Genomic DNA, 12,965 nt, shown 5'->3' with positions numbered 1-12,965 from the left:
ATGTAAGATTTTTACTTTAATAAATCATAAAAATACCCCAATATGTTTGCAGATATTTAGGAAACATGCTAAGTTCACTTACTTGTTTCTCAGAAAAATAATACTACATCCAGATATTCTACTTTGAAAATGTGCGTTCTGTGTCGGAATGTCTGTCTTTGTTTTGGTCTGTGTGAAACCATGTGCTGCCAGTTCATCCAATAGTATTTCGACATCACAGGTTGCCATTTGGCAGAAAACACACATATTGCAACCATGGAAACCAACAAACAAACTGGGTCATAGAATCACAGATTCTACTTGACCTAAAATGCCTAAGAATCCATCTAAAAATCTTAATGAACAACAGCATATTAAAACAGATAAATCAACTCATCAGCTTACAGTGTGTAAATCTTCTCAGCTTTCATTGTCAATTGCACTCCCTATTGTTGCTGGCAACTGTGTCTTTGAACCAGGTTGGGTGGGCCAAACAATATTTTGAATTTGGACTGCAGTAACTATTTTGAACACTGGGTGTCATTCCTACATAGTGCCCCTTTAACCCACTGGAGATGTATGGATTAATTTTTTTTATGGAAGGATGCATTTGTTTTGTTTTTTTTTGTCTTCAAAATGTGGCCACCCATTCGCAACCATTATAAACCTTGGAGGACTAAGGATATTTTTAAGGCAGCGGCTATTTACACTAAGTGCAAATAGCTGTAGATGCTATTTACACAAAGTGAAAATAGCAATATATTCTATTTACACTAAGTGACAACAGCAGCATTTTCTTAGCGATATGCTATTTACACTAGGTGAAAATAGAGATAGATACTATTTACACCATGTAAAACGTTTGCCAACAAGGGACGCTATTTGCACTTAGTGTAAATAGACACTTCATATTTTTTAAATATATCTCAGATTATGTTCATCTGAAAGAAGATAGTCATATACACCTAGGATGGCTTGAGGGTGAGTAAATCATGAAATAGTTTTCATTTTTGGGTGAACTATCCCTTTGTTTTTTTTGTTTTTTTTTTTCTTTTTTTCTGTGGGCTTTTTTGTTTTTCTAAAACCTGTATCTTTAGTTGCCTTTTTGCCAATACCTTCACTTAGTTTAGTGTTTTGTTCTTCTCTCCTATTTTAAAACATTTAAATACTTTAAACACTTTTGGCCACTACTATATATTTGGTGTTTTTAGTGGATCAATAGTACTATTTAAGACCCTGCTATGCACTGATGGGCCCAAGTCATCACTGGTGCACTTGCTGCATTTTTCCAGTTACCAAAAATGTAATTACTACTTTCATTTCTGTAGTAATTTCTGTATTTGTTGAGTGGGAGATGTTATTAAATTTAAAGTTATAAAAAGTTTATTCAGTGGTATTAAATTTATTAAAATGAATGAATGAATGAATGAATGAATTAATGAATTAATTAATTATTTTATAATATTTGGGTTGTGAACATGACATGGCATTTTGACTGTCACACAAGACAAAAATGAATATAATTAGTATTGTCATCATTTAAAATGCAGTAAATTAGTAAACATTTCTTACACGGACCTGTTGTTATAAAAACTGCTTGGTTTTTATATTTTTTATTTTTTTTAGCCAAATCTCAAAATTTGCCTATGGTGTGACTGTCTTAAGCATGGTTCAATAAATTTCAACTTTTATAAATTAAAAAGAAAAACATACAAATGTTAATAAATATCTCAGGCATAATTTTACAAGTGTCTATTTTAGAAAATGGCAATCATTTTTTTCTTAAATATATTTCTGAAAGCATAGGATCTTGATACATTTTGTCACTGAAAAGCATGTCCTCTGGTGTGACACCATATCCTGATTTTAAATCGGGCACAACTTTAATTAGTTGAAGGACCCCATTCAAGGTCATATTACTGAAGCCCCTTGTGAAGCCCATGACATGACCACATGGGCTGCGTTCCACTCTAAATTTTTATGCCCTTCACTTGCTAACGTCCCTCCATCTCATGAACTCGGATGTGTGTCATTGCTTACATTGCACGAGTGCCCACTACTGGCAGAACTCGTGCATAAGGTTTAACTGAAATGCATTAAGCCCTTGATCACTTGGAATTCACCATGGAGCTGATTTATTATTTAAACCCCTTTTGTACTTATGAATTTGTTTTATGTAACATTCTATATGCTTATAAGTTGTTGGAGAAAATATATAAAATCCTTTAGGTATATGAGCTGTTGAAGTAAAGAATAAGACTATGCGTTTAAATCTCAACATAATTAATATATATTATACACTATTATGCGATTAATTCCCAAAATAATCAATATATCATACACTTCAGTTAAGCGTGAGCTGCTGTGACATCACAATCAAGTTGAATTGTGGGATATAGAGCTGCTTGAAGTGTACATCAGAGTAGACTCGCTCCCTCGGTCAAAACTGAGGGGTCAAGGGTCTGTCCATAAACTTCCCTTTTCCACTTCACAAAGTGGAACGCCCTTCAAAATGGAATCAGGGATTCCCCCGAGGATAAGTGCTTAGGGAAGTTCACGAGTGTGTGTCTAAAATTGATGTGGAATGCAGCCCTGGTTAGTTTTTGTCTCAGAATTGTTCAAATAATTAACTTTTTTTGGAACCACTGTAAAAGTGTTAAGTTTTGTTGTCCCCTAAATTATATTTTTAGCTGCTGATGAACAGCTTGGAGAGACTGACTGTAAAAGTTGTAGATGTAGACCGTAAAAGTTCCACTTCCAGACTTAAAGGCACTTGATCTCATGCCCACCATTGCACCAGTGGAAGGACAGTGGTGAGACAGCAAGAAACTATATGAGAAACAGTAATGTACAGTCAAGTGAAATCAGTGACTATGAGTTCAGCAAGTTACCTGCTCAACATCCTGTAAAGCAAAGCACTAACTGGAATTCTGTTAGCAATCCCTTTAAGGCAAGCTCTCCAAGAGAGCCCTACCACTTAAGTGAACAGCCACAAGGTGCAAGATTCCAACGTAATGATTTCCAGTCCAGTCAGTGGAAAGCAAACCCTTCAACTCCAATGGACCCAGCAAAATATCTACTACGACATAAGATGGTAAGCTCAGGCTTATTAAAATTTGATGATCATGCAGAGAATTACTGGGCTTAAAAAGGCATCCTTTCTTCATGCCACAGAAGATTTGAATCTCTCAGCCACAGAAGAGCTTGACTTGCTTTGTAAATGGCTTGGGCCATCATCCTCAGAGCAGGCTCGGAGAATCTGAGCAGTTCATATTCACAACCCCAGAGCTGGTCTTAGAATGGTATGGCAAAGACTAGAAGACCTTTATGATTCATCTGAAGTCATAGAAAATGCCTTACTCAAAAAGGTTGAACAATTCCCAAGAATATTAAGCTGAGACAACCTTAAACTGAGGGAACTGGGTGGTACTCTGATGGAACTTGAACCAGCACAAGCCGATGGGTACTTACCAGGTCTCGCTTATCTTAACATATCATGTGATGTCAACCCAATTGTGCAGAAGCTTCCATTATACCTGCAAGAGAAATGGATCACGTTAGGAGCACAATTTAAAGAGCAAAATGGTGCATCCAGGTCCAGCACCTTGGAAAGCTAGCAAATGTGCCTCGACAGACCAAGGCGGGGAGCAACCAACCACTAATGCCTTCTCAGTGACATCCAAATGCATTAAAATTTGTGGAAGTGGAACAAGCTCAAGATCATGCTCAAAAATTTATCTTGTCAGAGTATATACTGCAGGACAAAAAGAGAAAGCTATCAAGGCCTTCGCTGTCCTTGATGAACAAAGCAACAGGTCTTTGGCCAAAACCCAGTTATTTGATCATTTTGGCATTAAAGGAAATGGAATGCCATACACCTTGAAAACATGCTCTGGAGTAATGGAAACAGTAAGCAGATGTGCAAGCAACTTTGTTGAGTCATTTGATTGTAAAACCCAAATCTCCTTACCCACCTTAATTGAATGTGACATGCTTCCAGATGACAGGTCTGAGATACCATCACCAGAGATTGCTAGACTCCATCCGCATCTCAAAGCTGTGGCAGATGAGATTCCAATAGTTGAGCCCTGTGCAGCTATCCTCTTGTTCCTTGGCTGAGAAATATTGCGAATGCATAAGGTTCTAGAACAGTGCAGCAGCCCTCACAATGCACCATTCGCGCAATGTCTAGAGCTTGGCTGGGTAATCTTTGGAGAGATGTGTCTTGGAAGAACACATAAAACTGCTGATGTCAGTGTTTTCAGAACCATCATTCTGAGTAATGGTCGCTCATCCATCCTTTCACCATGTTCTAGTAGCATATATGTGAAGAATTTTGACAACACAGTGTTGCACTGCAGTCCTTGAAGCAACGTATCTACAGCTGTTTCAGATGCAGTGGACCTTGGCAGCAGTGTGTTTCAAAGTACATCCCATGATGACAAAGTAGTAATATCAATCGAGGACAGAGTATTCCTTGACATCATGGACGGAGAGGTCTACATGAACGATTCTAATTCATGGGTAGCACCATCACCCTTCAAACCAAATAGGCCTCGCCTACCTAATAACAGGTGCCAAGCTGCTAAATGGCTTGAATCTCTTCGACACACTCTGGAAAGTAAACCAGATATGAAAGAACACTTCATGCAGACAATGTTTGATGCTGATCAAGCTGAACTTGCACCCCCAATGAAACCACAGCAGGAATGTTGGTATTTGCCCATATTTGGTGTTTACTATCCTAAGAAGAAGGACCAGATACATGTTGTATTCGATTCAAGTTCTAAACATGAAGGTACCTCCCTCAACGATGTGTTACTGAGTGGACCAGACTTGAACAACACACTGTTAGGCATCCTCATCTGCTTTTGCAAGGAACCTGTGGCAGTCACAGCAGATATACAGCACATGTTCTATTGCTTCATTGTCCGTGAAGACCATAGAGACTTCCTCAGATTTTTTTGGTTTGAAGATAATGATCCAAACAAACATATTGTGGACTACCATATGAAAGTGCATGTGTTTGGAAACAGTCTGTCACCTGCTGTGGCAATATATGGGTTGCAAAGAGCTGTTCTGCTGTGAGAGGACAAACATGACACAGAGGTGAAACAATTTGTGATGAGGAATTTTTATGTGGATGATGGACTTGTTTCATTTCCATCCAGCGAAGAAGCCATCACTGTGCTTAAACGGACAAAGAAAATACTTGCAGAGTCAAACATCAGTTTGCACAAAATAGCCTCTAACCGTAGAAAGGTTATGGAAGCATTCTGTCATGAAGACTTGGCCAAAGATTTTTAAGACTTTGAGTTACCATCAGACTCCTTACCTTTGCAACAAAGTTTGGGACTCATGTGGAATCTGCAAACTGACACTTTCACCTTTTATGTGTCAAGGGAAGAGAAACCATTTACCAGAAGAGGCATCCTCTCTGTGGTCAACAGTCTTTATGATCCTCTGGGTTTCTTAGCCCCTGTAACAGTACAAAGTAAAGATTTAGTCAGAGAACTGGCCAGTGATCAGTGTGATTGGAATTGTCTCATTCCTGCTGAAAAAGAAGATCAGTGGAGAACATGGCTTGATTCACTTTTGAAGCTTGAGTAGATACAGATTAAAAGGCCATACCTTAATTTTTCTCTATGTTTTTCACCCAAACGGAGAACTCTGTATCTTTGCAGATGCATATACCATGGCCATATCAGCTGTAGCTTACCATAGAGCATTTGACACAGAGGGATGCAGCCATGTTGGCTTTTTCCTGGGTAAATCCAAGTTGGCCCCTCGTACTTCTCTGACTGTTCCACGTCTTGAACTTTGCTCTGCGGTTTTGGCTGTTGAAATGGCAGACTTGTTAACCACTGAGCTGGACATTGAACTCCAATGAGTGAAATTCTATACAAACAGTATAATTGTCCAAGGTTACATTCAAAACACAAGCAGAAGATTTTATGTGTATGTCGCCAACAGAGTTGCTAAGATAAGAGGGTCTACTCACCCAAGTCAGTGGTACTTCATCAGTACAGACCAAAGTCCTGCAGACCATGGAACACATCCTGGAGCTATTGACATGACATGGCTTGTCTTGTACGTAAAGCCAGATCTTATTCTGGAAATCCTAACAGATGAGTTAACACAAGCAAGAGTTGTGATTATCAGAACTTTTCAACAAGAAACATTTTCTGAGGAACTGAAACTTGCAAGTGCCTTGCAAGAAATTATGTGGTTCCCAAGTGCAGCATCATAAGAAAGTTGAACCCTATTTTGGAAGAAGATGGAGTAATACGAGTTGCAGGATGTTCATCGTCAGCTGAAACATGTTGGGAAGACAAACATCCCATCATTCCCAAAAACAATCATATCGCTACTCTACTCGTTAGACACTTTCACGAGCAAGTTGCACACCAGGGTAGACATTTCACAGAAGGTGCTCGCCGGTCAACTGGACTGTGGTTAATTGGAAGCAAAAAACTAGTGTCAAGTGTCATATATCACTGTATGATCTTTAAAAGGCTTAGAGGAAGGCTGGAAGAGCCAAAAATGTCCAACTTAACCTTCTGATCGGGTTAACTCAGATCCTCCATTCACCACTGTCGACGATGATTTGTTTGGTCCGTGGAACATCTACTCTCAACGGACCAGGGGAGGTCTTGCAGAGAGTAAGCGATGGGCAGTTATTTTCACATGATTGGGAACACGAGGTGTGCATTTCAAAATCCCTGTCCTCCTCAAGCTTTATAAATGCATTGAGAAGATTCATTGCTGTCCGAGGACCTATCAGACTACTTAGGTCTGACCCTGGAACTAACTTTATTGGAGCCTGTAAAGAGTTTAAAATAAATGCAGAGGATCCAGAGTTTAAAAGTTATCTACAAGATCAAGGGTGTACCTGGATCTTCAACTCTCCCCATTCCTCACACATTGGTGGAGTGGGGGAAAGGTTGATAGGGGTTGCAAACCAAACCTTCAAGTTGGAGATGTTGTTCTTCTAAAAGATGCATTACTCAAGAGGAATGAATGGCCTAAAGGAGTTGTGATAGATGCCATCCCTAGTCAACCTCAGAGTATGCAAAGTGGAGGTAAAAGTTATCAAACAAGGCACTCCCAAAGTATATTTAAGACCAGTTTCAGAGGTGTTGTTGTTGTGTAAAGGGACAGTGGTATAAGACATTATACCAGATGGGGAGTGTCCGAGTGTGCTGACCTCAGTAAAACAGTCCCATAGCGACACCCAGTTGCCATAGTGAAATTGATGTCTTAAGTGTGTCATTCTAGAGTTGCTGTAGTTAGTGTTGCATCAGAAGAAATTCAACTGAATGCTGTATTTCCATGCCATGCAGTTTCATGTTTCAAAGGCCTTGAAAATATGTCTGAGTATTTAGGTCATATTTTTTTATTAATAGACTATCTGCCAAGCTAATCAGGCTTGAGCACTTTGCCAATCATCATAGAAGGGGCAGAATAATGCTACAGAAATTAATACAAAGTCTATTTAAATCTTAAGTTGTAGTTTATTTTAATTATTGTACTTTCAAACAGAGTTATTACAGCACTTTTCTGATTCTTGATTTCTGTGCATTTGCTGCAGAGCTTTTGTGGTGAGGCAGGGCCTGCAAGGCAATGTGACAGCGGCATTTGTGAACAAAGAGGGTAAACCTGACACAAAATAATGTAAAGTAAGATCATTTTGTTACTTCTAATACAGAAATCAATTGGTATTATGCTGTTAAAATGACTGCATTTGTATTATGTTTGTGAATTTTTGTAGGATGTGAAATGTCCACAGACTGGTATGAGCACTGAGGATGGAGAGCCCACAGCAGCATCCTGGAAATAGTATAGTACCATGGATGAGACCCTCCATCACTCCACCTGCCCTTATTGCCTCATCTGGCCCTGATGTCTCTGTGGTCTCTTAATCCTCAGTGAGCCCAGAGCCAGTAAGAGCATCTAGAAAAAGACCAAAAGACATTGAGGATGTTATTTTGGTTAAGGTTAAGTTTGTTCTGCTGGTTTCTGTTCATACAATGGAGCTTCAAAAGCATCATAAAATGTCATGAAGCTTCTGGAAGTCAGACTCCATTGACTGATATTGTATGAACAGAAACCAGCAGGACAAACTTAACCAAAATCACATATTCCCCACAGGGATTGAAGAGCGTGAAGGTGAGTAAATAATGACTGAATTTATGTTTGGGGGAACTAACCCTTTATGCCCCCAAATAGAAATTGTATGAAATGTATGTATGGATTTATATTATAGTACTTTGAAGACATAAACTTTAAGAAATAAGCTGCTTTATTGAATGTTTGTGCCTGAGACACTTACAAAAAAAGGATTTACAAAAATCACACTTATATTTATGTATTTGGCAGATGCTTTTGTCCAAAGCGACTTACAGTGCACTTATTACAGGGACGATCCCCCTGGAGCAACCTGGAGTAAAGTGCTTTGCTCAAGGACACACTAATGGTGACAGCTGTGGAGATCGATCTACAGTAGCAACCTTCTGCTTACCAGTTCAGTGGTTTAGTCCACTACACCACAAAAGTAATAAAGTTACGACAAAAATAAGCATGTAACGAAACAGAATGAATTTTAAAATTTTAAAATGTTTTAACCTGTTTAAATGTTTTACAGGTAGTCATACTCATGGAGAGCAGGCAAACTAATGTTTGGAGCAGACACAGCGGCAGCCAGATTGTCCAGCACATCTTCTCCCACTCTTGCTTCAAGGTTGTGGGGTTCAGGGGGGCCGATGACATGGTTTTCCTCATCCTCTGGATCAACTGTGTCCCCATTGAGAAGAGCAGCAGTGAGGGACATGATGGATGGCATAGTCAGGCAAAAGTGTTCACTGTGGTCAGCCGCAGAATGGGCACAGCTGTGTTGAGATGACCATAGGATGTGGGGTTATCCACCTGTAAATATGTGATTGTTAGAACAATAAGTTTGAATAAAACTTTGTTTCATGTGTTGTTGACTTGTATATGTATTTATTTATTTATTTATTGTGATGGTTACTTTTATTCATTCTTTTACACATTTGTTCATGTTTCTTATTGTTGCCAGTAAATAAAATTATTTTAATAATTCATGCATTAATTCATTGCTTGACTGTAAATTGAGATGTATTCACCTTATCTGCATTTGTCTAGTGTGTATTCATGCATAGAATGTCATATGACAAAAAAAAAAATGCATTTTGCTTGTTTTACTAAAGCATTTTCAGTAAAAAAAAAAAAAAACAACAACTAAGTATTGGTTAGAATGTATCATTATTATTGTGCGTAAGTGTTAGTGTGGGCTAGCAATGTGATTTGCAGTCCAATTCTGGGTTAATCTTAAAGTAGTGATACTTACATTTTTAGAGTACAAGATCAACAGTCTTCTCTAAAGGTGAGATCTTTGAGCATTGCAAATGCTGAGGAAAACTATACTAGGTAGGGTTGTTGAGTTACTGATGCTATGTGTTAGTACACCTGTAACTCATATCTTTTTGTATTGTAGAACGTATTAATTTCACAAGATCAGGGTAAATATCATGGTTGTATCTTTAACAATGAACAATAATGTTTAAAAAAACAAACATCATGGGTTTGCGTACATCATGGTATGAGATACACAGAAAAAAAGCACAATGACAAGGTTAAATATCTATGAATAATTCATCATAGTGCATAAATTTTTTAATAATAATAATAATAATAATAATAAAAAAACAAACAAACAAAAAAAAAAACTTCTAAGCCTGAGGGATGAACCGAGAGTTAAATTCAACAAGAAAAAGAGGAAAACATAAAAGGAGATTTAAGCCACTTTTGTTTGTGGATGAACATTTTTGCATATAAAATAGAGAAATTAACAACATATTCAAGAGATCAGGGTTTTGGGTTTTCGTAATAAAAATAATATCTTTAAGGATAAATTTATAAGAACTTAAATTAACCCAAAATGTATTGGTTATACTACAATCACAAAATAAATGGGCAACTATTTCTTCAACAAGACAACAATATGAGCAAGTTTAAGTTGGACCTAAGGGCTACAGTTGAGAAACCATGATTTTGGCACCAGGCCATGACATCTCCTTTTTTCATGAATAAATGGTTGGTCGTCTCTTAGAATCACCTGTAGGCACTTCTGCAGGCATTCATTCTTCTTGGTTTCCGTTATGCGCTGCTCTTCACTGCGGCACAGCACTGCTCTCATCATGGTCATTCTTGTTCTGGGACATTGCCTTTATGTGGACCTCATTTAGCTCCTCAGTCAACTTCTTTTATGTCCTCTCCAAATTTTGGACTACTCAAGGATTTTAGGACAAGCTTTAAAAAAACAAAAACTACACCCAAATCACTGGCCAAGCTCACATGACTCCCTCTATGCACTGGAAGTACCATGAAGCCAACTAAAGAGGATTGTTTTGGTACCATGAAGCCAACTAAAGAGGATTGTTTTGGTACCATGAAGCCAACTAAAGAGGATTGTTTTGGTTTTATGAAACCAAACAACTCTACCCTGTTTAAAGCTGTAAACTAACATGCCCAGTGTGCAAGCACCCCTCTGTAAACTAAGGGTTTGATACAGACTTTAGAGTGTGTGCATGTTTGATGATTGCAGCATGAAAAGAATTATATAGTTATATAATTATAATAATTATATATAATTATAACAGCAAACCAAACTCAGACCTAGTTTGAATATCAACAGAATATCAACCTTTAAGGAAATGTCCTGACCAGAACACTAGGATGATGTGGTTGAAACTTGTCAATTTGTCTTATAAGCTGCTATAGGAGCACACTGGAGACTGTATATCAGGGGTATGGGTACATAATGGTTTTGTTTGTTGAATTTTATTTAATTATCATGTGAAACTCAATACAGTCTAATTTGATTAATTCAAACAATCAAGAGGTTTACAACATTTATCATTGTTTTAACTTCATGTTAAACTTTTTAATTCACCTCAAAAGACTAAGATCACTTCACTTCAGTATACCTGGCACTGATCTGGACACAAACACTGCAGCTGAAAATGGTATGTAACAGATGACCATACACACCATACACACATACCATACAGACAGACAATCTTTGCAACTGGGAATTCACATGGACTCAAATTCATCAATGCGCTGCTTGGTGTTTCCTTGTCGTATTTGCCGTAAGGTTTTGTATTTGTCCCTCCCCAACCTCACATTCTCAGCATGGATCAGATCATTTGGAGTCTTCTTGCTTTCATCACGGGCATCTGCCAGCTCCGAGCTCAGAGCCTACAAAGACATTAGGAACAAATTGGTTAGCATAAGCATTAAAGCTGCAGAGTATAATTTTTGCTGGACTATCATCATTATTTGTTCTTCAGAATTTCTATTTGTATCTTGTTTAATGAATTTTCGTTATTCTGATTCAGCTAGAAATTAATATATATTGTTTTTTTTTTTTATTATTATTATTCTGCTTTCGCAATGTGAAGAAAACAGTAGACATTGATCTCCTATTCTGCTAGTTATCAATAACCATAATCAACAATATTCAATGATTTATCAAATTATTTCACTAGATTACACTTGGATTCTCACTTCTCATTTCTATTTCCGGAGAGAGCCATTTAAAACTTGTTCTCTTGTTTTCTTCACTAGTAATCCCAGATAGAAAGCATTTTGAATGACACAAAGTTTTTTTTAATTTAGTTAAATGACAGAAAGGGTAATATAACCGCTCATGTAATATGTAACTGGGGATTTGCATTTTGTGCAGGTAAGTGTGAAGTGTTTATTTTTTTCATGTTTTTTTTTATTATTATTTTATTATTATTTTAATTTTTTACCCATAGTTATTCCAAATTATAGCCATTACTTAAACATCTATTCCACGTTACTATACAATTTATGCAGAAGCCATGGACTTTTTTTAATGAATGCAGTACTTTGTTGTTTGCCTTAAAATTTATTGATATCATCAGTTTATTCTGAACCACACATTCACATGTTAAAAATACAATTAATTTAAGGAATATTTATTTTAAACAAGGAAATAGTATTCAGTATAGAGATGTTCATAAAATAGCGAGAATTTAAGTAAAATTACTGAAATTGTGGTACAAGGAAAAGGTAGAAACTATGTTTACAAATGGGAAATTTTCATCTACCTTGGGACGGAGTGAAGTCTACAATTGAAACTCAACAGAGGACCAACAGTATTAATTTAGGAGGTAAACTTAGTCATGAATTACCAGATGATTTTAATTCATTTTATACACAATTTGACACTGATGATTTTACATCTGAATTAACTGATTATTGTGGGAATTCAGTTATTTTAGACACTCATCAAATATCAAATTAATATAGCTTTTGTTTGTAACCGTTTTGGTCACGTTAAGGTTAGAAAGAGTCCAGGCCTTGATCATATTGGTTGTAGACTGCTGAGGAACTGTGCAGAGTAGCTTTTTTATTAGTTCATTTTTAATAAATCATCACAGCTTTCTAAATTCCCTCGTCTTTGAAAAGACTCCATTTTTAACATGGATGTTTTTTTTATGAAAATATTTGAGCATGAGCAGTAAAGAAACATGGATGAATGAGAGGAAAGAGCAGGAGGTTCCTGATGATGAGTTACTAAAAGCACAATAAACCACGAAAGAGAAATGGAAGTGCGCCACAGAAAGCCGTCTGTGAGTACTGAATTCAAGGCACATTAGTGCTGAATTTAATGTATGCCTTTGTGTATGCTGTGTTAGAAGGGATGCCCAATGTCTTTGACTTTGAAAAACCTTGCTATAGCAACTAGGACAGTGGTTCTCAACCCTCTTCCTGGAGCCTTCCCAACAGTGCACATTTTGAATGTCTCTTTGGTCTGACGCACCCATTTTAGGTCTTGGAGGTTAGGAGGAGCTCATGGGACAGTTTAGAACCTCTGCACTAGGCCATGGTTATGACATCTCTTTTTTATAAACATGATGGCTGTCTCTTATATT

At 37.3% G+C, this 12,965-nt stretch overlaps 1 protein-coding gene across 1 annotated transcript in view; it reads right to left on the bottom strand.

The window, feature by feature from the left end:
* Positions 1-11,094: 11,094 nt before the first annotated feature.
* Positions 11,095-12,965, bottom strand: part of msnb (moesin b) — a 31,747-nt gene continuing 29,876 nt past the window's right edge. The window contains exon 12 of the mRNA XM_067382542.1: positions 11,095-11,259. Within this exon, the coding sequence (XP_067238643.1) occupies positions 11,095-11,259 (165 nt within the window). The remainder of the gene's footprint in view (positions 11,260-12,965) is intronic.

The sequence above is a fragment of the Chanodichthys erythropterus genome, chromosome 1, assembly GCF_024489055.1.
Source record: "Chanodichthys erythropterus isolate Z2021 chromosome 1, ASM2448905v1, whole genome shotgun sequence".
In the NCBI taxonomy this organism is placed as follows: domain Eukaryota; kingdom Metazoa; phylum Chordata; class Actinopteri; order Cypriniformes; family Xenocyprididae; genus Chanodichthys; species Chanodichthys erythropterus.
The sequence above is the reverse complement of the archived record's forward strand: the minus strand, read 5'-3'. Positions and strand labels throughout refer to the sequence as shown.